This window comes from Triticum dicoccoides, chromosome 5B (assembly GCF_002162155.2).
Source record: "Triticum dicoccoides isolate Atlit2015 ecotype Zavitan chromosome 5B, WEW_v2.0, whole genome shotgun sequence".
NCBI lineage: Eukaryota > Viridiplantae > Streptophyta > Magnoliopsida > Poales > Poaceae > Triticum > Triticum dicoccoides.
The window spans coordinates 540021279-540046025 of record NC_041389.1 but is presented as its reverse complement, the minus strand read 5'-3'; the positions used below and the strand labels follow the sequence as shown (position 1 = coordinate 540046025).

The following is a 24747-nucleotide window of genomic DNA, read 5'->3' as shown; positions in this document are numbered from 1 at the left end:
TCATGCAGACATGACCGAGACAGCTCTCCGGCCAATAACCAACAGCGGGATCTAGATACCCATGTTGGCTCCCACATGTTCCATGATGATCTCATCAGATGAACCACGATGTCGGGGATTCAATCAATCCCGTATACAATTCCCTTTGTCAATCGGTATGTTACTTGCCCGAGATTCGATCGTCGGTATCCCAATACCTCGTTCAATCTCGTTACCGGCAAGTCACTTTTCTCGTTCCGTAATGCATGACCTCGTGACTAACTGCTTAGTCACATTGAGCTCATTATGATGATGCATTACCGAGTGGGCCCAAAGATACCTCTCCGTCATACGGAGTGACAAAACCTAGTCTCGATTCGTGCCAACCCAACAGACACTTTCGGAGATACCTGTAGTGTACCTTTATAGCCACGCAGTTACATTGTGACATTTGGTACACCCAAAGCATTCCTACGGTATCCGGGAGTTGCACAATGTCATGGTCTAAGGAAATGATACTTGACATTAGAAAAGCTTTTAGCAGATGAACTACACGATCTTGTGCTATGCTTAGGATTGGGTCTTGTCCATCACATCATTCTCCTAATGATGTGATCCCGTTATCAATGACATCTAATGTCCATGGTCAGGAAACCATAACCATCTATTGATCAATGAGCTAGTCAATGAGAGGCTCACTAGGGACATGTTATGGTCTATGTATTCACACATGTATTACGGTTTCCAGTCAATACAATTATTGCATGAACAATAGACAATTATCATGAACAAGGAAATATAATAATAACCATTTTATTATTGCCTCTAGGGCATATTTCCAACACAGGACGCGTATAGACAATTGTTTGAGTGTGAATTAGGTTCTTTGCCTTTCAGCTTTTTAGGGATACCGATTCATCACCATAAGCTATCAAATAAAGAATGGAAGTGCATCAAAGATAGAATTGAAAAAAAAAGCTTAGTTGCTGGAAGAGCAAGCTAATGTCATATGGAGGTCGGCTAGTGCTAATTAACTCAGTACTTACTAGTATGCCGATGTTCCTACTTTCTTTCTTCGAGGTACCGAAAGGGGTGCGGAAAAGACTTGATTTCTTTAGATCTCGTTTCTTCTGGCAGTCACATGAGGCCAAGAAGAAATACCGTCTTGCACGATGGGATATTCTTTGCCGACCCAAGGATCAGGGAGGTCTTGGAATTGAGAACTTGGAAATTAAGAATAAATGTCTTATGAGCAAATGGCTCTACAGATTAGAGACTGAATCAGAAGGTATATGGGCACAGATTTTACGTAATAAGTATTTACAGTCGAAAACTCTCGCCCAGGTCACCGTGAGACCAACTGACTCACCATTCTGGAAGGGACTCATGCGAACGAAAGACTTGTTCTTTCGTAGGGTAAAAATCTTGATTGGCAATGGGATGTCAACAAGATTTTGGGAAGATACGTGGTTAGGAGATACGCCCCTAGCCGTACAATACCCCATCCTGTATAACATCGCGCAACGTAAGGAGGATTACGTTGGCACAGTATTTCAATCGACTCCCTTAAACAGTTTAGACGTGCGTTAGTTGGTGAACGATGGACTGCTTGGATGCATTTGGTCCGTAGATTGATAGATGTTTAATTATCCGACCAACCAGATTCGACACACTAGAAGCTAGCTAGAAATGGGGTGTTTACGATGAAATCTTTCTATATGGACTTGATAAATTCTGGCCCAATCTCGAGATCGTTACATATTTGGAAGATTAAGGTTTCCTTGCGTATTAAAATCTTTATGTGGTTTGTCCACAAGCAAGTGATCCTCACCAAAGATAACTTACTTAAGAGGTGGTGGGTAGGTAGTTCGTGTTGTTGTTTTTGTGATCATGATGAAACAATACAACACTTATTCATAGAGTGCCCACTCGCCAAGCTTCTTTGGAGAACGATCCATATAGCCTTTAACATTACTCCTCCAGTTGACATTGCATCGTTGTTTGGAACGTGGGTAGCTGGGGTTGATAAGATTACTGCAGCCGTATTCGATTGAAATATGTGCGCTCATGTGGGCTATATGGAATTGCACGAATGACATGATTTTTAACAGACGACATATTTTAACTTTCTTGCAGGTCATCTTCAGAGCATCCGCTTGGATCTGTACGTGGTCCTTACTCACTCCTACGGACTTGAGGGAGCCTTTGGTTACTGGGTGCAACCAGTGGGAGATGGTAGCGCGGGCCATATTCAACCGGTTCGGATGGCGGTTGCATAACAGGATCGGAGTCTAGGGAGCTTGCCCTTGACATTGTCATACCGATTGCGCTTTTGAGCATGTAATTTGTTTTTATCTTTCCTCTGCTTGTGAGCTGTAAGACTTATTTGTTTTTATGATACTCTGAGACTTTTTTAATAAGATGGCTGCATGCATTGTCATGATGCAGAGACCGGGGCATGCCCCCATTTCAAAAAAAACATCTTTATTTATTTATTTTGATGATAAGTATTTCGAGACGGAGGGACTACAAACTATGGGCACACACTCACGCACTCTGTAGACCCCCGACGAATGCATGTAGACATAGGCAAACCAATAAAAAACTGATGAGCTATCAAATTAAAATTTATGTTAAAATTGAAAAAGATGATCGCTAACAACGATTCTAGGTCCAAATTAGTTTACTTAGATGCTAAAAGTAAAATAAAACTGTTCGCTAGCAAACGATTTTAGGTAAATGAAGATATGTCACAAAAATACTAAAAGTAAATAAAAACTGATTATGTGCTAGATAGATGAAGACATGTAAAAAAAACACTTCGGCCACAACCCCCTAAGGCTTTGTGCAATGCAAGGTGCTTAGAGAGGTGTTTAGAAAAATAAATTAGACTTTTCTTAAGCATCGATGCTTATTCATATAAGATACACGCTTAATTAGGCATCTCTCCTAACAAATAGGCACCGGCGCTTCAAAAAAATTCAGTTTATCTTTCGAAGCACCTCCCTAAGCACAAGGCCTAAACACATCACACAAGAAGTGTAACCTCCAAAAAATTATGCACGCGGCCTGATTCGAACTAAAAACCTCCGATTCTAATACCCAACACACTAACCAAGCAAGACAACGTGTTCACATTCGAATTTTTCTTCATCTTGTAACAATGACGTGGCATGCTTGGCCGGTCCAACAGGCCCGACTGCGTGTTGGGCCATGGCTGCTGCATTTTTTTTCTTATCTATTTTTTATGTTTTCTTTCTTTTTTTCGTTATTTCATTTTTTCTTTCTTGAGTTTAGTTATTTTTTCGTTCACAATTTTCAGCAACTGTTGGGAATTTGTTAGCAATTTTCATAAAATTGTTAATGTTTTCAACTTTTTCATAAATAATTTGAAATTCCAAAATTATTAAGAAATTAAAAAATGGTTAGAAAACAAAAAATTGTTCATGATGATTCATAATTATGGAAATTTCATATTTAAATAACAGAAGCATTGAATTTAAGAAAAATACATGCTCACGGATGCAGCCGTCTGGGCTAGTCCGGCACCCTACTCTTAACTGGTGTTTTTTGTACTATGGATAAATGACCCTAAATTTTTGCAGTAGCCAGACATGGACATAATAGGCATCAATGCCTGATTCAAATGAGTTACGACACTGTCGGCACGTTGTGACACGTGTGGCCATTATATAGGCCGTTATTCACCGAAATAATTCAAAAATATCAAAAACTTGTCCTATGAAAGTACCGGTTGGTATGGTGTCATCAAATGGTGATACATGGTGATGGAAAAAATAGTGCATTTGACGGATGTCAAAAAACGACGTGTTCACAAATAGACCCGAACACTTACTGTCTAACATGGTCTTTTTTACATGTGAGAATGACCTAACTTTTGCCACCAAGAGTGCATGCCCATGGTAGGCATACATGTCTGATTTGAATGAATTCAGGCGCCGTTTGCATATTGTAGCACGTCCAGTCATTTATCAGCCTTTTTTCATCGAGAAAACTTCAAAAAAATACAAAGCTTGTCAAAAACAGAAACACCTAGCATGATGGCATGAATTGGTGATACAAGGTGATGGAAAAATTGAGGCCATTTGACGGATGCAAAATATCAGGTGTTCACAAACAGACCCTTCTGGCCACCCGAACACCCTCTGTCTAACATGGTTTTTGTTGTACATGTGAGGAATGGCCCTAAATTTTTCCACCAATGGTGTGTGCCCATAGTAGGCATCCGTGCCTAGTTTGAATAAATTCAGACACCATTTGCACGTTGCGACACGTTTGACCATTTATCGATCTTTTTTCACCAAGAAAACTCGAGAAAATACATAACTTCTCGAAAACGAAAACAACTTGACATGATGGCATGAATTGGTGATACAAGGTGATGGAAAACAATTGGGGCAATTTGACGGATGTAGAAAACCAGGTGTTCACAAACTGTCCCTTCTGGCTTACCCGAACACCCTCTGTCTAACATGGTTTTTTGTTGGACATGTGAGGAATGACCGCAATTTTTGCCACCAAGGGTGTGTGCCCATGGTAGGCATTCATGCCTGGTCACACCCTTTGCACGTCGGGGCTGGTCCGGCCATTATTGACCTTTTTTCACTGAGAAAACTCCAAAAAAATACAAAACTTGTCAAAAATGAAAATAACTTGGCATGATGGCATTAATTGGTGATGCAAGGTGATGGAAAAAAATTGGGACCATCTGACGAATGCCAAAAGCCAGGTGTTCACAAATAGACCCTTCTGGCCTACCCGAACACCCTCTGTCTAACATGCTTTTTTTGGACATTTGAGGAATGACCCCAACTTTTGCCACCAAGGGTGCGTGCCCATGGTAGGCATCCATGCCTTGTTCAAACGAATTCAGAATCCGTTTGCACGATGTGACACATTCGGTCATTTATCGGCCTTTTTTCAACAAGAAAACTCCAAAAAATACGAAATTTGTCAAAAACGGAAACAACTTGGCATAGTGGACTTGGTGATACAAGGTGATGAAAAAAATGAGGTCATTTGACTAATGTTGAAAAATGAGGTGCTCACAACTCGCTTGCTCGCCCGACCGATCGCTTCTCCCGTTCGCCGGTTTTGATTTCTTTAATATTGTTAAAAAATCAGGAAATAAGGTAAGTTCGGAAAAAAATCAAAAAAGTTCACTAAAACTAAAAAGGGTCATAGATTTGGAAAAAGTTTCATTGATACTGAAAATGAGTTCATAAAAGTTGAAAAAGCTCATCGTTTTTTTAAAAAAATCACAAATTTGAAAAAGTTCATCGAGTTTGAAAAAATGTTCATCGGTTTTGAAAAAGCTCATGAATTTAAAAAATCATGTGATTTTAAAAATGTTCATGAAATTTGGAACAAAAATGATTGCAGAGATTTGAAAAGAAAAACAAAAATGAAAACTGTGCATAGATTTGTAAATTCACGAATTTGACTAAAACAGAAAAAAGGAAAAAAGAAACTAATACCGAGAAAAAGGAAAATAAATAAAGAAAACGGACCAGCGAACAAAAAGTAGAAAAAAGCAAGTATATTGAACAGTAAATGTGGGCTTCCCAGTTGGTTATGACAAGTCGTTGTGAACATTGAGGCTGTGTGTTCAAATCCCATGTGCGCATCCAATTTTTGAACTCTAGCGAAAAAAAAGTGTAGCAAAAGGAAAGTGTAAAATGGGCCGGCACATGATGGAGGAGAGGCGGCCAGGATGTGCAAATGCGTATGTGTACGTCCCAAAAGGAGACCCATATGCAGGTGGGTATACATTTCTCGCAAAAGACCGTACTGCCCTTATACCTTTTATAAAGGGGGTCGTACCGAAGCTGGACTCAAATAAATATTATTCCCTCCATTTCTAAATATAGGGTGCATAGTTTTTAGCACGGAAATTAAAGAACACACGTGGAGGGAAAATTTCACAAGTTTTGGGTGAGATTACACCTGACTAATTGACATGAGTAAATAAAGGAGCTTACCTTATATAAGGAAATGTAATCAAATTCCTAAAAAATATATTCAAAGGAGTGGTGCAACTCAATGCACCTTATATTTCGGATTTTTTCTCAAAAATCTATACACCTTATATCAAGGAACGAAGGGAGTATTACATTTTCTACATAGCATTAAATACATTTTCCACGTCCCTGGAAAAATAAGATAAAGTCCGAACTCAAAGTCTACATAGCATTTTCTACTTATGCACGTAGACGTAGGGAGCATTAGATTTGTCCAAAGTCAAAGTCTTTGAAGTTTGACCATGTTTATATAAAAATTTATTAGCATTCATACTACAGAATCAATGTCATTAGATCCTTCGTAGGAAATATTTTTACATTATATTTATTTGTTGCGGTAAATGTTGATATTTTTTATGGCAACGCTATGTGTCAGCCGGCAAATCTTTTAAAAAGATCTGTCACTTCCAGAGCTGTTTGATCCAAGGCTATTCAGCGGTTCGTACCTTCTTTGTAACACACCCTTTGTTGCAGAAACATTTACAATGGAGTTTCTGTTGCAGATTTTTTTTGTCTTAACTTTTTTGAAACATGAATGTTGTTGCGGAAGGACTTCTGCAATACTTGTGATGTTACAAAAAAAAATCGTCTTAACCTTTTTGTGACATGGATATTGTTGCGGAAGGACTTCTACAACACAACTGATGTTCCGGAAAAATTGCATAGGTGGCAGTAGCACGCGTCAAGTGGTGTACGTCCTGGCCGGCTAATTAGAGTTTGTGTACTGTCTGATCAAACTCGTATCTAATGGCTATGTGTGGGGCGGAACTCAACGCGTATTCGGGCGGATTATTGTAATCGGTTCCCTATTTTTTAATAAAAATTTAGTCAAATTTTATGAAGTTTGACTTTTGATAAATCTAATACGCAGAGTAAAAAAGGACCGGTGGGAGTAGATTTTATTGTAACCCTAAAATGGAAGTTGGAACCCTGCACTATGCGAAAGCATGAGGAGTTTTTTGCTGATCAAAGATGCATGGTGACTCCCAAATGTTGGACTGCTTGTGGTTTTCAGTCAAAGTACATGATTGCTACAGCGCACCCAGGACTACAGAGAGAAACACTGCAAACGCCCACGGGTAGTGGGAGAGGTGGTGTAGGGAGTGCAAAAGATATAGCAAAAGTACATTCGGTAGTGGCACGGCACCGAAGGAAAATCCAAGGTTTTTCACAGTACAACACTGACAGCCTAGTTTCAATCTCCAGGTACATTGCCACGTAGGTGGACACTAAAGAGTTAACGTCTAACAGAGGTGACAAAAGATGGTGTGTTCATAGTTAGATCAGCCTACCATCTTGGCATGACGCAGAAAAAGGCAAAGAATGGGAGCCCGGGGTGGTCGTCATCGGTCGCGAACCACAAAGCTTGAATGAACCTGTGGGATACGGTGGCGCCGGGGAGAGTGAAAATCCACACTTGGCGCCTGATCTGTAATGGATTGGCGGTGGGCTCGGGGCTGCATAGGCGCAAGATCAAATCTGGGGTGTTTTGTGCAGTGTGTGGAAGGGAGGAGACGAACTTACACAGGTTTTGGCGTTGTCCCCACTCTGCAAAATTCTGGAAATTGTTGCACTCGGAACTGAGAGCACCAGCGGCAATCCCGTCAGAGTCAGTTCACTCTCAGAGTGCGCTATCTCAGTGGCTCATGACTTGGTTTGCTGATGCTTCAGATGATTCTCGAGCTATAATGGTGCAGGGACTATATGCGCTGTGGATGGCACGGAATAATGCGTGAGAAGGGACGAGAATTGAGGAGGCAGGTGACATAGCTACGATGGTCATGAGGCTTATGGAGGAGTGGCAGCAGGTCAATGGCAGAGGGAGCAAGACACCCCGAGTAACCCTGGTCCAGAATTGGAGCGTTCCAGCTGATGGTTGGATCAAGGCGAATGTAGATGGTGCAACTGCCAAGGGAGGAGGAAAGGGGGGCGGGGGTGGTTTTCAGGAACGCAGACGGAGCTTTCATTGCTGGAGCGTGCCAATACTATCTGATGGGTGGTGACCCAGCATTGGTGGAGCTTCAGGCCTGTAAGAGGGCAGTGCAACTTGCGGGGGACTTAAACTTCGCCAAGATGCACATTGAGATGGACTGCCAAGAAGTGGCACGCAAGCTGCAAAGTGCAGAAGCCGATCTCTCCTCGTTGGGACCGATGATAAAGGTGGTAAAAACCATGCTGGCATTAAGGGAATGGAAGGTGTCTTGGGTCCGGAGGACGGCGAATGGAGCCGCGCACGAACTAGCAAAGGAGGGAGTAGCAAATAATCTTAGTAAGCTCTGGGTGAATGATCCCCCAGATTGTATTTTGCAAATTCTTTCGGCAGAAATCCCTGCCTTTTATGATTAGAGAAAGTCGTGGTTGAATTTCAAAAAAAAAAAAACAGAGGTGACAATAGAGTGCGCAGCTGGACGTACGGCGATAGTTCACTCTGCATCGGTGGTTCGAAATTCAAAGGCAGAGTCCAACGGTGCAAAGCACCCGCCACCATAGTGCTTCGGATCGGGGGCAAGTGAAGAGTAGTTCCCCTGGATCTTGAGGCATATTTTGCTGTGCATTGCTAATGAGGATATATATTTATTATGGTGAAACCTAACATTATTTGTATTCAATTTTGTAAGCGGGAGCTTGAGGTTGACGCCATCAAAGTTTCGGGCGAAGTGCACGACACAAGCTCAGCGCTGGACATGTGGAAATTTTCGGCGCGGTAACTAGCCTGATTAGTTCTTGGCTGGAAGACGGACTAGTGCAGCTTGGCATAACAATTCAAGGTTCTCGGCACGGTAACCATGGTCTGTCGATTTGCTCATACTACCTTCTTTTACAGCCTGGAGTTTTAGGGTTGATCTGTTCAATTGACTGCCCGGAGGCTTGCGGTGAACCACCCGCTCCCCCTTCTGCGGGGCCACGCCGCTGAGTGCTTCCATCGGCGTTCCACCAACGCCGAGGCAAGTGGGTAATCAGGGGACTGGCTCCGTGGGTGTTTTGCTGTTCTTCACCTCCTGCAGGACGGTGGATCTGCTCATACAGAGGCGTCAATCAGATTTGGATCACACCGCACCTAGTCAATTGAACAGATTAATCAGGGGACTGGCTCCGTCTAGCCGCACCGCCTTCCGAGCCGGCGACGGCTTTACATTGAGGAGCCTCGCAGTGGGCGGCGCTCCGCACGGTCGTCGACGCTCTGGTACAACGCGCGCATCGTCAAGCTTGCCGGGCCGGTGATCGATGAGGAGGATGATCCAGAGTTGCCGCCTCCGGTGAGCCCGTCGGGTGCACCTCCTGATGAGGACATGGATGATCTGGGCGCCGAGCCTCGGGCTCACGGCGGCGCTTCAGGGGGCCAGAGGAATGCCGCTGCCACAGGTGGTTCGTCGCCGCCGTCGGAAGGGGATGCTCCGGGGACTCGCCGCTGGTCGAGGGCGCGGAGGATTTTCAAAATAAATCGGATCAACAGGTCGTCAGCAAAAGCGGAGACGCGTCACGTCAGGCTGGGGGCTCGGTCAGTCCAACGTGCTTATGGAAAGGACTTGCATGCCATCTTTTGTCCTACCCTCCCGTGGCAGCGGGATCCTATTGGAAACTAAGGGATATTAAGGCCTTCTTTTAATAAAGAACCGGAACAAAGCATTAACACACGGTGAATACATGAACTCCTCAAACTACGGTCATCACCGGGAGTGATCTCGACTATTGTTACTCCGGGATTGCCGGATCATAAAACACAGTAGATGACTATAACTTGCAAGATCGGATCTAGAACATGGATATAATGGTGATAACATAAACGGTTCATATCTGAAATCATGGCACCCGGGACCAAAGTGGCAAGCATTAAGCATGGCAAAGTCATAGCAACATCAATCTCAGAACATAGTGAATACTAGGGATTAGGCCCTAACAAAACTAACTCGATTACATGATGAATCTCATCCAACTCCTCACCGACCAGCGAGCCTATGAAGAAATTACTCACTCCCGGCGGGGAGCATCATGGAATTGGCGATGGAGGTGTGTTGGTGATCACTCCCCTGACAACCACTGCCAACGAACTATTCAAACAAAACCAAAGTAAATAAAAACCTTAGTTAATGCCAAATAGTATGTTCCTCAGCACTGATGATTGGCGCTACCTCTCTAATGTGACAGTTATACTCACTTGGATTTACATGGAAGTAAGCTCACGTTCTTGGTGTTTACCACTGTGGTCTTCCATCGTAAACCTAAATCTATCATCCATGTGGTTCTCTTATGTTATACACATTGTAGAGAGGCAGCTACGCATACGAAGTTTTCTTGATAGAAATATCGCAAAGTTATTTATTAGTTGGCCACTATATGCCAGCAAAGCAAATACAAGCATGTTAATTGATTCTTCAGAGTGGATACTCCATCAAACATATGTTCAAAATGCTGTTGGTGATTACCACAAAATTCGATAGTTAAAAACATGGAACTATGTTTGAGGCAAAAATACAGGTAACTCTAGTGAGTTAGGAAGTACGATGAACACTGGAGTTTGACTGAATCCATAAGACGATATCTGAACCAAATAGATGGCCATAAGGAGGCTTGAATTGTCCACCAAGAGAACTAAGATGGAGTAAGAAACTATTGGTTGCTGGAGATCATAGCTATGGTCTGCAGACCAAGCAATATCATAGCTATGGAGATCATAATTGAGGGAAGTGGTTCAGAAAGCAAGATAAATGCAGGAAGAATCTATGGGCTGCAGACGAAGCAAAGTCACACAAGTAGGGCTGATTATCAATGGTATCCAGTGAAAAACTATGAGCAGTGGGTTAAATAAACAGAGTTTTTATTGGTTCATTTTCCTGCACCTCACATCAACAAGTTGAATTATCCTACAAAAATAAACAGAGGTTGCGTTCACAGGTTTGGGACCATGGGCTAGCACGTTTATTGGTCATCAGTAGATCGTAGTTTTGAAAACAACTTTAAAAGATAAGGTGTACAAACAAACAAGCTCAAGAAGTAAACCTCTGGTAATCGGAACCAATGCAACCCGTTAAGAATGTAAAACCAAGCAGCATGAGGCAGACTGCCATAATGGAAGAATAAGACTGACATAGACTGGACCAAGAAAACGTGGGTATCAACCTCATGCAGACCAAGTAGCTACCTCCTGGAACTAGCACAGAAACATCTTACACCACCCAAAAACATTAAGTACCAACACACATTTCTGCAAAAGCGCATCTCATCAGAAGAAATAAAATACCATGATTACTCCTAGGGGTTTAGTTCAGCAGGCAAACAAGTGGCAGCTGATGGCAGCCCTCGGGAACCGGAGGTTGGTTAATGATGTGGCAGATCAAAGAAGCCAACCTGCGCGGCTCATCGGCCATCGCAGACAAGGGTCATTGTTGGGGAGCGATTCGAGGTCCCGTTGGTGTACCTCGGTACAATGGTGTTGCGAGTACCTTGTGACGCGGTGGTGATGGCGTATGTGATGTGCTTGCTCAGGAGAAAGCCGTCAGAAGAGGTGGAGAGGGTTACTGTGAGCTCAGTAGTAATGCCACATGGCAACCAGAGTGCCATCGCCATGGTTTGCAAGGGTCTTGGCCAGTCACTGGCTATATTTTAGCTAGTGATGAGAAGCGCACACCCTTTTTGGTAAATGTTGAAGAGATGTTATGTGTAAATTGATAGATGTATGCACATAACCAGTAATAAACGGGTGAAGAAGAACAATTTTACAGTTGGATCTATATATCCTTATATTGTTATTTGGCATGAACAAAAGGGGTATTGTACTGACCTGACATGGCTCACTCCAGCTGAAGTATCCTTGAAGTGCTCACTGAACAAACATTTAGGCTAGACATGCTACTGAAAGTCTGAAATCACTGCGACAAGCGTCTCTATCACACAGCCTGTGCAGTGGCTGTGAACATGGTTCCGCAAACAAGTATCACCATCATGGCAAGGAATAACAAGATTTCCTTCTCACTTGATCTGTGTTAAGGAATGGGTCAAAATATAAAAAATGTCTGGGGCCGAAAGATTTCAGCAGTTTCTTGTAACGACGTAATCATTTCTAGCCAATTGACAGCCAACTCAAAATTTCCATCGTTTCATGATTTATTATCCATGCAATTCTCTTATGTTGTTATTATACATGGCACAGCAGCAGCTACACTTCTGACGTGTTCCTGTTAGAAATATCATTAAGCTGTTTATTAGTCAGGCAATATACAAGACCAGCTAAGAATATACAAGCATGTTAATTGACTATTCAAAGTGGATACTAAAACAAGCATGTGTTCAATAAACTCTTTTTCGAGGAAATGAACAGGTAACTCTTGTGAGATAGGAAGTAGCTGCTGGAGTTTGACTGGATCAAGAAAACAATGTCTAAAGAAAGCTACATTTCAACCAAATAAATGGGCACACGGAGGCTCGAGTGGTCCATCTAGAGAAGTACTCCCTCCGTCCGGAAATATTTGTCGGAGAAATGCATAAAAATGAATGTATCTAGAACTAAAATACATCTAGATACATCCATTCCTCCGACGAGTATTTCCGGACGGAGGGAGTACTAAAATGGAGGAAGAAACCATTGACGCAGACCACATATTTGCTGGAGATTAAGAAAACATGCTAAACCCAGGAAGAATCCGTGGAGTGCAGATCACAGGGAATCTGGAACTAAAAATTGGCAGTTGCTTAAAACTATAAGCAGTAGGTTAAACAAACATTGCTTTTATTTGTTGAACCTCATAACAAAATGGCAAATTTTAACATGCTCCCTCTTACCCTCTTTTTTTACAAGTGAGGTAAGAAGGTAAGAGTTAATCAGACCATTAATTAACAAGATCAACGGCTCAGATCTATTATATACTTTTACCTCTCATGTGAAAAGAGAAGGTAAGAGGGAGCATGTTAAAACTGCTCTAACAAAATACGATTTCATGTGAACTGTACAAAAGAAAGATTAAAGTATATCATATCAATGTCATGCTATCTAACACGGGCACTATTAATTCCGGATTAGCTCTTTGGTTGCTCAAGAATACACATGAGCCGTTTGTTAAGCTAATTATGTCCCCTTCCGCTCCTCTGAATAACATAACTTTCTGATAATAAAATAACATCCACTGCCTGCAAGTTGCAAACGCACCTTTACCACAGAAAATAAATAGTACAACATAAAATAGTTTTAGAGGTTCTCTTTTCCATACGGAAAACAGATAAAAATTGCCATGCATAGTTTCATGATCTATCATAGTTTTAGAGGTTCTCTTTTCCATACGGTTCTCGTGTCATACATAGTACAGCATCAGCTTGCAGCTACACTAATGAAGTGGTCTTGTTAGAAAGATCATAAAGTTACTTATTAGTTCAGCACTAGCTAAGCAAATACATGCATGTTAATTGACTCTTCAAAATAGATACTCCATAAAGCATGTGTTGAAAATACTGTCAGCGATGACCACAAATAAAACTCATACTCAAAAACATAGAGTTCTGTTTAAAGAAAAAAAATACGGAACACTAGTGAGTTAGAGAAGGTACTATGGCCGCTAGATTTTGACTGAATCTAGGAAACAATGTCTACAAAAGAAAGCTAAATAAATGGCTTGAATGGTCCACCGGGAGAAGAAAAATGGAGGAAGAAACCATGGTCCACCGGGAGAAGAAAAATGGAGGAAGAAACCATTGATGTAGACCACATGGAATCTGGAGGAAGCAGTTGCCACGTAAGCGAAATTGCTGATCTGGACAGTTATTACTTAAGTTACCCCCACTATGACCAGCCTAAGAGTTTTTCTAGAGTAGGGGGAGGGGGGCAATGGCCCCCATGGCCCCATGAAGCTCCGCCCTGTGTTGGGACTCAATCTAGTTAAGTGAATCTCACACCAAATTATTTTACCTAGTCTCTGCTAGTTAACTGAATCTAGTCTCTGCTAATCTAGTACAAAATGCATCTGAAAAAATCAAGCAAGCAACGACCTGAACATAGCTACAGACTTGGGAATATCTGCTTGAACACGTACAACTGCTGAATCAGGAACTCCACAAGCAGAACGCAAAATAGTAATTGCCAAGCGATGCAAATGCGAGCTAAGAAACTGCAGTTGCTGCAGAGAACTGTACCATGTATTCAACAAGGGGTTGGCAGAGGAGGCCTCCATGACATGGGGGTACAAGTGCGGTGGCGTTGAGGGGTTGGCGGCGGAGCTCGTCGAGGCGCCGGGGTAGATGAGCGGCTGTGGCGAGGGGTTGGCATGCGAGCTTGCCGGGGCGCCGGCGAAGTGATGTGGTGGCGAGGTCGCCGACGACCGGGCTGACGCTGCCTCCTTGCGGGCACCAGATTTAGCCATGATTCGGGTGGCTCCCCGGTTGGAGCCGCCGCCGCCCGGAGCTGCCGTTGGCCGACGAGACAGAGAGGGAGGCGAGGGTAGATGGAGGCGGCCGGGAGGGAGATGGGGAGGCGGATCCTCTAACTTAGAGAAGTAAAGCCACGGTGCTACAGTGTAATCATAGTGTAAAATGAAGAAGGAATGTTAGAGACATTTAGCGGATTATTTACTATTGATATTTACTATAGATATAAATAATATATAGTTAATTTTATTTCATCATCGAATTGTTTGTATGTAATGATTATAGATTTACACATTAAATCTGTAATTTGCATATTGATTTGAATTATTTTAGCCTTATTCATATGGATTGCAAGAAGGAAAGTTAGGGGATTGTAACTTCTCTAACTTTCCTTCTTAATGTTAGAGGATCCGGTTCCGGGAGATGGATGGAGGCCTCAACCGCAAAGGAAAGGGACGAGCTCTTTTTTTTTAAGTGACACAGCAACACTGGATCGATTTGGCATTAAAGACATCTCATGATGTGCCCTATGTTACGGTAACCAAATAGGTTACTCTAAGTTACTTTCTCTTCATTAATTCAGTGCCACGTAAGCAAAATTGCTGATCTAAACAGTTATTACTTAAGTTACCCCCACTATGACCAGCCTAAGAGTTTTTCTAGAGTAGTGGGAGGGGGGCAATGACCCCCATGGCCCCATGAAGCTCCGCCCTGTGTCCAAGCAATGATACGATTATTGAGATCAACTCATAATGGATTGTACTACATTAATGAGCACAGGGCTATACACAAATCACTAGCTAATTAACGCTTATGTACTAGAGGATTGAAGGCGCGCGTTGCTGCGCCTGTTCATTTGGACGCTGTAATATTGGGAACTACTAGTCATCAACCCATGCTACTGCACGGGATAGCTATTTTCCAAACTTCATGAGATAAATATTGAAAGTATGAATTTGCAAGATAGTAGTTGTTGATCAGTGCCTGCTTGATCATCTTTGCTTCACATTTTTATTTATTCTTTAGTAGTTACATTTATTGTCACGATATGACCGGCAAACCAACAAAAAGAAAGAAAGCATGAATGCCAACTAAACATGTGTAAATTTGATTAATTTATAAGCTACATCTGTGAGGCATAATCACACTTAACATTGGAATTAAGCATTGCAACCACAACAATTTGTCCATCTCTGACCTCCGTTCTCAATCTCTCTCGAACCGTGCCATGTGAAACGCCCAAAGAAAATAATTCTCTTTCTTCTGTGTTGAGATTTTTGGGAACATATATAGAAATCATGCTCTTTTCTACTGTATTACCAAGTTATCTGGTTCACTCCAGCTGAAGTATCCTTAAAGTGCTAACTGAACAAACCTTTAGGCTAGACATGCTACTGAAAGTATGAAATCATTGCGACTAGCGTTTCTATCACACAGCCTGTGCAGTGGCTGTGAAAATGGTTCCGCAAACAAGTATCACCATCATGGCAAGGAATAACAAGATTTCCGTCTCACTTGATCTGTGTTAAGGAATGGGTCAAAATATAAAAAATGTCTGGGGCCAAAAGATTTCAGCAGTTTCTTGTAACGACGTAATCATTTCGAGCCAATTGACAGCCAACCCAAATTTTCCACCGTTTCATGATTTATTATCCATGCAATTCTCTTATGTTGTTATTATACATGGCACATCAGCAGCTACACTTCTGACGTGTTCCTGTTAGAAATATCATTAAGCTGTTTATTAGTCAGGCAATATACAATACCAGCTAAGAATATACACGCATGTTAATTGACTATTCAAAGTGGATACAAAATCAAGCATGTGTTCAATAAACTCTTTTTCGAGGAAATGAACAGGTAACTCTTGTGAGATAGGAAGTAGCTGCTGGAGTTTGACTGGATCAAGAAAACAATGTCTAAAGAAAGCTACATTTCAACCAAATAAATGGGCACACGGAGGCTCAAGTGGTCCATCTAGAGAAGTACTAAAATGGAGGAAGAAACCATTGATGCAGACCACATATTTGCTGGAGATTAAGAAAACATGATAAACCCAGGAATAATCTGTGGAATGCAGACCACAGGGAATCTGGAACTAAAAATGGCTTAAAACTACAAGCAGTAGGTTAAACAAACATTGCTTTTATTTGTTAAACCTCATAACAAAATACGACTTCATGTGAACTGTACAAAAGAAAGATTAAAGTATATCATATCAATATCATGCTATCTAACCCGGGCACTATTAATTCCGGATTAGCTCTTTGGTTGCTCAAGAATACACATGAGCCGTTTGTTAAGCTAATTCTGCCCCCTTCTGCGCCTCTGAATAACATAACTTTCTGATAATACAATAACATCCACTGCCTGCAAGTTGCAAACGCACCTTTACCACAGAAAATAAATAGTACAGCATACATAGTTTTAGAGCTTCTCTTTTTCATACGGAAAACAGATAAAAATTGGCATGCATAGTTTCATGATCTATCATCCATGCGGTTCTCGTGTCATACATAGTGCAGCAGCAGCTTGCAGCTACACTTACGAAACGGTCTTGTTAGAAAGATCATAAAGTTGCTTATTACTCCAGCACTAGCTAAGCAAATAAAAGCATGTTAATTGACTCTTCAACATAGATACTCAATAAAGCATGTGTTGAAAATACTGTCAGCAATGACCACAAATAAATCTCATACTTAAAAACATAGAGTTCTGTTTAAGGAAAAAAACACGGAGCACAAGGCCCCTGCAGAGGAAAAGCTTGATCCCAGCGAATAGATGATGCTCAGCTCCGCACAACATAGGGATTGGCACGCTTTCGGAAAGAACATAGAATAGAGGATCCAGCATGCAGGACAGTGGCCCTAGAGAAAGAGCTTACGCTGATTGTTCTAACTTCATTCATATTCGATTCCGCAACTGAGACCTTTTCCCACATCTGTGCCAGAGGGCAAGCTGAGCGAGGAATCCTCTTTTCGACTCTAACTCCCCCACTCCGGTCGCTGCTTTTCTTTCTGTTACTTCGAAAGTAGCTGCTTCAACTTCAGCCACGTGAATTCTCGATATTCCTTTTTATTTCTCATCAATCAAATTGCATCTTCTTCTGGAAATCCTAGCTATTCCTCTTGTGTGGGTTGGCTCATTCCCCTGGAAAACGAATATTAAAAAGATAGATACCATTCTGTCGATACTGCATTCATTCTTTCTGCTCAAAAAGAACAAAGCCTCTATTGTGGGAAAAGTCTCTGAAACCCGAAGTTCTAAAATAAAAAATGGAAGGTTTAATTATGACTGAACTGATAAACAGGAAGTTTTGGAATGCCTTCCTTCTCTTTACTTCACAGAGCACTAGTATAGGTATCTATATTCCATATAGTCCTAGGATTTTTGTAAGTGGGTCAATTTAGAGAGAAAAAAGCGGAACCCTTGAATTTGAAAGACTTATGCAAGATCCTGCTCCATAGGAAGAGGTGAAGTTCCCTTTTCTTTTCCCATGGTTTTACTGAAATAAGCAATTGGTCTGCCTTGTTGCATGAGGACAGAACCAATACCTTGACCTGATGCATCTGTTTAAAAAGTAAATGGTAGGGTCAAATCAGGCAAAGCCATAACAGGAGCAGTGACCAGACAATTCTTCAATGTTGTGAAGGCCCCAATTTGAGCATCTGACCACTGGAATGAATCTTTTTTTAGACAGTCATGAAGTGGCCTAGAATTGATCCCAATTTCAAGTATTCAGTTTCACCAATAAGATACGGAGACTTGCTTCACATTTGGAATTACACAAAAAAGATTTTTCATTGGAAAGAGGTCTACAAAGACTTTTGGGAAAACGTCGACGTTTGCTGGCTTAAAAAGGTACTATGGCAGCTGGATTTTGACTGAATCTAGAAAACAATGTTTACAAAAGAAAGTTAAATAAATGGCTTGAATGGTCCACCGGGAGAAGAAAAATGGAGGAAGAAACCATTGATGTAGAACACATGGAAACTGGAGGAAGCAGTTGCTGAGATTATAGCTATGGCAGAAAGTAAGGAAGTGGTTAAGAAAGCGAGATAAACACAGATAGAACCTGCGGACTGCACATCACAGGGAATCTGGTACTAGAAACAAAGCGGATTATGCACTAGACACTAGTTACAAATGAGTGTCCCAAAAAATGGAATCTGATTAGTGGACAAGCCCTCAGATTTATAAATCCAGTAAAAAACTAAGATCAGTTGGTTCAATAAACAGTGTTTTTATTGGTTCACTTTCCTATATCTCACATCAACACGTTGAATTAGCCTAGAGAAATGACCAAGGCTTTGTACTACAAACAAACAACTTGAATTATGCACCGGTTGGAACCATGTGCTAGCATGTTTATTGGTCAAGAGTAGATCGTTGTTCTGAAAACAACGTTAGAAGAAAACGTATACAAACAAACAAGCTCACTGAAGTAAACATCTGGTAATCAGAAGATTCAGAACCAATGCAACCAGTTACGAATGTAAAACCAAGCAGCATGAGGTAGACTGCCATAATGGGAGAACAAGACTGACATAGACTGGACCAAGAAAAGGATAACTAGAGTGGACCAAAAGTGCAGACTAGGAAGAAAAGCGGGTATCAGGCTCAATCATGCAGAGCAAGTAGCTACCTCGGAGGATAACACCAAGACTTTGTCTCTGGCAACTAGTCATACCGATGGTTACACACCCACATGACAAACATAAGGCTGCAGTGTTCCCTTGCTATCCTATAAATACTTGGAACTAGCACACAAGCGTCTTCACACCACCCAAAAACATCAAGTACCAACACACATTTATGCAAAAGGGCATCTCATCAGAAAAAATACACTATGATAAGTCCTAGGAGCCTAGTTCAGCAGGCAAAGAAGTGGCAGCAGATGGCAGCCCTCAGGAACCGGAGGCCGGCGACGATGGGGCCGATCCACGACGCCAACCTGCGGGGCGCATCGGCCATCGCAGACAAGGGCCACTGCGTTGTCTACACTACCGGTGGAGAGCGGTTCGAAGTCCCGCTGGCGTACCTCAGTACAACGGTGTTCGGGGAACTCCTGAGGATGTCGGAGGACGAGTTCGGGTTCACGAGTGAAGACAGGATCACGGTACCTTGCAACGCGGCGGTGATGGCGTATGTGATATGCTTGCTTAAAAGAAAGCCTTCAGAGGAGGTGGAGAGAGCCGTCCTTAGCTCTGTGGTAATGCCACGCAGCAACCAGAGTGGCATCGCCATGGTTTGCACGGGTCTTGGCCAGTCAATGGCTATATTTTAGCTAGTGAGAAGTGATGTCTTCTTGATGTATATATATGCACCCCTTTTTGGTAAATCTTCATGTGATGCAATGTGTAAATAGATGTATGTACATATACCCCAGTAAACAAGTGAAGAACAATTTTGCAGTTGGATCTACAAGACTATAACCTTTTTTTTCCGGCAGCAGAATATTGTTATTTGGTAGTATGAAACAAAAGGGATATTGTACTGACCTGACACACTTGTTCCATTCCAGCGCTCAAGATCCCGGTGTGTAGCAAAATTTGTCGACAGGTTCCAACAGAAGACCATTACAAAAATTCCTCTTAACTTTCTCCAGTGAAGGCATGCAAGCTACTGACAGTAATAATATGAAAGATGTTAAAACTGATGCAAACCTAGCAAACTACTACCTGTTTTCTAAAACTGCCAATACGTCTTATCTTTTGGAACAGAGGGTGTACTAGACATGGTACTGAAATATGGGAACTTTTCCACTCTTTGTTCAAGCACCTATGGCATATGCTCGTCACAAACATGGACCATTCTTAATAAAATCCACATGGAAATTGAGAGCAGCATAGGAGCTTCCAGCTGAAGTATCCTTGAAGATCTAACTGAACAAACACTAGACATGGTACTGAAATCACTCCAACAACCATCTCTATCTCACAGCCTGTGAAGTGGCTGCACAAATAGTTCCACAAACAAGTTGCACCATCATGACAAAGGAAAAACAGAATCCCCTTCTCAGTCTCAACCCAATAGTGGGCTGGGTGCACTCTCTAGGGGCAGAAGACAGAAACAATAAAATCTTGCCTAAAAAAAAAAACCTAACCCAACAATAATCGAGATAGCTCGCAAGCAAATGGTGCACATAATTTGCCGTTCAAATATGCAACACAGAAAATTAAAAGGACGAGTGATATCGTTCGTACAAAAGGGTGGGTCCTAAGTGTCAACTGTCACGACAAGGCCAAAAATATATATAGTTCACACTTCCATACTTGAAACTACGAAACAAACAGTTCAGTGAAATCAGCATCCACGATCCCAACAGAAGTACATGCCCATGTGCAGTAAGTAAACCAGGGCAAAAAGGATAAACAGAGCATCTGAAGATCCCGTTGACAACCTTCAGGCCATGACCCTTTCTGATTTATTAGGGGTAGACGAAACTTGGTCTCATGAGCTTCTCTCGATCCATTTTCTGCAGTAAGAAGTCATCCGGAATGTTATTAGCACAGCATCAACAAAGATACAAGTAATACTTATATTAATAGTAGAGCTTAAGCTAGATACAGGAAAACGAAAACAAGTCATGTTGGAAATTGGAACAGTGGAAGGGTTTCTACTTTGAAAGAAGCAATGAGGCCTGCAGAAGACCGTTTACATCTATCCATATAAATGACCATCATCGGGCAGCCCTCAGGCACAAATCAACAGTTCAACACTGAATATGCATGTTATTCCTTCTTCTTTTCCTTCCTTGCTCCTTAAATACCTAGTCCAGATATTACAGTCTCCCCTCCTTTAAGGAACACAGTCCCAAATTCTTCTACTCACACCAACAAACTAATAGCAGAGAACACTTAATAGTAATGAGATCTAGCACATACCTGTTTGAAAGAGTTCAGGATACTTCTGAAGCATCATGTCAACATGTTCCCAAGTATAGCCTCACTCTCTGACCAAAGCACCATCCTTAACTTCATAACCTTCATACTTGACACAAGATCAGAGATCTCCAAAATACGCACCAGATAGGGCTCGACGGTGACGTCCTGTTGGATTATAAGCACCACAAACGAGCGTTTAATTACTGAACTACACCTGGGACCAGATTCCCTTTTAACAGAAAACTAGCATCCTGAATCAAGCATCAGGTTTAAATTCAACAAAAACATAGTTTTATGCTTCTGCTTATAACCCAAGGTCAGTTACATTACTTTCAGCCACCTAGTACTTGCAGTTGCTGCTGCGGTAAGATTTAGTTGGAGAAGATGCAGCTCTTGACTTGAAATTGCCAGCGCTCTGGCCTCCACTTGCCTTTGAGGCAATCAAAACCTCACTTGTAAAAGAGCTTGGTGTTGGCATTTCTTGCTCCAGGTCTTCCAGCTGAAACCAAGTCGGTAACAATAACATGAACAAAATCAATACCATTTACCTTCATCTCAAGTTCAGTTAATATGTCGGTAAGCAACTCCATCACATCTTTTAAAGCAGATTTCCCTGAACCTCCTTTAGCAGAAGATGCATTATCACCATTATCACCCTTGGCCTTTCTCAGATTTAGCATACTCCCTCCATTCCCTTATACATGGCCACTTCGTTTTTCGTGTCAAACTTTGACTTATAATTGTTGTCAATAAAATAGGAATTATATGTCATAAAAAATATATCATCGGAAAGTTCTTCGAAATGTGCATCCAATGACATACTTTTTGTGGCATGTAACTCACTTTTGTCTGGTAAGATTAATGGTCAAAGTTAGATATAAAAATATGAAGTGGCCTTGTATAAGGGAATGGAGGGAGTATGTGATTTACATAATGAAAAAGCCTTTGCACAATATGGAATCGCATCACCAATCTTGAATGCCAGTTCAGAGACAGAACACATCCTTCAGTTTCTATGATTGAATCAAGGAAATTAAAAGGAAGAATAACCAAAATATGAAAGATAACAACATTATATAACTGATCCTTTTTCTATGATATAACCAGAGTTTAACACCGTAACTACATGTACAGGTACACATACATAAATGAAGGTACCTGTCCAAGATACGAATCAACTCAAATTAACTGAATCACAGATGGGTATAATGTTAAAAGCACACCTTTTAGCCATAAAATTCAGTTTAACAGACTAAAATATACACGTAAAACCGTAGAAGGATGCAACTATGCAAGCACTGCCGCACTTGAGTTGCCAGTAAGCTGTTTTATAACACTATGTGATAAGACAATTGATACTGGTATTACCACCAGGAGGATACAGTGTAACAATCTGACAATTATCTGGCTCAAGCAAATTATCCAAGATGGCTAAAGCTTTGAAATAGTCATCGAGTGAGTTGTCTATGTCTTCCGCAAACCAGATGTGGGGCCATGAGTATCAAGACCATTATAATCAACTAAATTAAGGACAGTAACTATAGTTTAAGATAATTGAGACTGCCTCTTTCCATGGACTGCAGCCAGAGCAGAGAAGATCTTAACCTTCTGCATAGTGTGGTTTGGGCTCTTCTCAACTATTGCCCTTGCATTCTACAGCATTTTCCATGCCAGATCCAAATCAGAATAATCTTCATCTCCTACCATGCCATCATCTTTGTCACTGTCATGGTTCCCATCCTCCTGATATTTGCTATTTGAGTTTTGACCTAACCAATGAGGCAATGACTATTATCAGTATTTGCCATGGCTGGATGACACATCTATGAGCCAACTCAACCGATATACGGTGATCATCATTGATCAATATATTGGTGAACTGAGATGTAAACCTGATAGAATTATTATTTTTGTAACAACCTGATAGAATTCTGGTGTAAATGTCAATTGCTGATGTTATTATGTAATTTCAGTAACACAAAATTTCAAAAATAATAATGTGTAGTATTGTTGTAAAAGAAGCAACTCATTCAAAGCACGCTATTTGTACAACTAAAGGCGAAAGAATCAAATTTGCCATAGAGCATCTACTATTTATAGCACAAAATTGCATTACTCCTTAAGGACCTGCTTCGATTGAGTAATATATTCTAGTGTCTATGACCATATGGGGTAACAGGATTAACAACACACATTCTTTGAGTATCAACTTCCGAGATAGGTGTCAAATTGTCAGCTTATCATTGTTAAGGCCTTAAGGGCATAATGTAAGACCATGAAAGATAGTGCAATCTGATATAGAATAGCACAATGAAAACTAACTGCACAATCATGTCCATCAATAAGGTGCTAACTATGTGCATCATTTTGTTTCCTCTTGTAACTATAGCCTAGTGCTTGTACACATTATGAGGAACAAGTTTCAGCAGCATCTAAATAGAACTCCTAGCAAGCGGGTGGAACGAACGAATCATCACCTGATGTCACGGGCACGGCCGAGGCAGCGTACGGCGTCGACGAAGTCTCATTCCACCATGGCCTTGGAGCCCTTTTGGAAAAGCTGCTGCGCCCGCTCTAGGCTAGTACGTGGAGTGTAAAAGCTCGTGTAGGGAATAACCATATCAACTTCGCACCCCTCGATGCTTACCTTCCTGACTCGATGCAATCTGAGATCAATCATAAGCAACTCAGAGCATGTTCTGAACAGAACGACTCTGGCACCGTCCATGAAGCCCATCACTCTGAATCGGCTGTAAGGTGGTAGGGCACGAGTAGGGAGCAGCTCACCGATGGCACTGCGTTGAGCCCATTCCCCAGCTCCGTTGGCATCAAATACCCTTTTCCACATGTACATACAGCCACCGGCGTCGTAGCTGACAAACCCCAGGTTGCCATCTTCTGTCTTGACAAGGCAAAAGTCACTGCGTTTGGGTAATTCAGAAGGCGCGTTGATCCATGACAGCTCCAGCTCGGCCACATTGTACTGCATGATTCCAGAACCTATATTGCATTCCCCAAAACGACGCTGGCCCGGCTCCGGCCAACGACTACAATGCCCGGGTGCTCAAAGCAGCTGAAGTGGCTCCAGGTGCCTGCCTCCGACGAGCAGAGGCAGGCGAACGTGCGCCGCCAATGGAACCTGTGGAGAAGGCCGTGGTGGGTACAAATCTGGACTGGCCGATGGGTTGATCAGAGAGGACGTCGTCGTTGTGGAGCAATCCCAGCAGGGGCGCCCTCCGGTGGAACTCGCCGTAGCGGCGGCGGAAGCCGGGGTCGTCCAGGACGCGGTGCCACTCCTTGCACACGAGGGAGGCGCGGGCGAGGCGCTCCGGCTCGTCCGGCGGGCAGCGGATTAGGATTTCGTTGACGATGAGGTCGACGAGCAGCGCCGGGTGGCAGCTGGGTTCCGGCGGAACATGTCGGCGGCGGCCGATTGGGGAGGGTTAGGGTTGCGGCTGGGGCGCATTTGGGTGTTGGGGCGAGCCGAGGAG

The 24747-nt window shown here is 42.2% G+C and overlaps 1 protein-coding gene and 1 long non-coding RNA gene across 2 annotated transcripts; one reads left to right on the top strand and one right to left on the bottom strand.

The window, feature by feature from the left end:
- Positions 1-19148: 19148 nt before the first annotated feature.
- Positions 19149-19801, top strand: LOC119306057 (auxin-responsive protein SAUR36-like). The gene has a single exon (XM_037582393.1). The coding sequence runs from the start codon at positions 19219-19221 to the stop codon at positions 19654-19656; it is 438 nt and encodes a 145-aa protein (XP_037438290.1). The 5' UTR covers positions 19149-19218; the 3' UTR covers positions 19657-19801.
- Positions 19802-20624: 823 nt separating this feature from the next.
- Positions 20625-24529, bottom strand: LOC119306055. Its single transcript, XR_005148839.1, has 6 exons — positions 23734-24529; positions 22639-23025; positions 22187-22269; positions 21587-22105; positions 21257-21421; positions 20625-20847 (listed from the first exon to the last, which is right to left on the bottom strand). It is a non-coding gene; the product is annotated as an uncharacterized LOC119306055 (long non-coding RNA).
- Between the last annotated feature and the right edge of the window lie 218 nt (positions 24530-24747).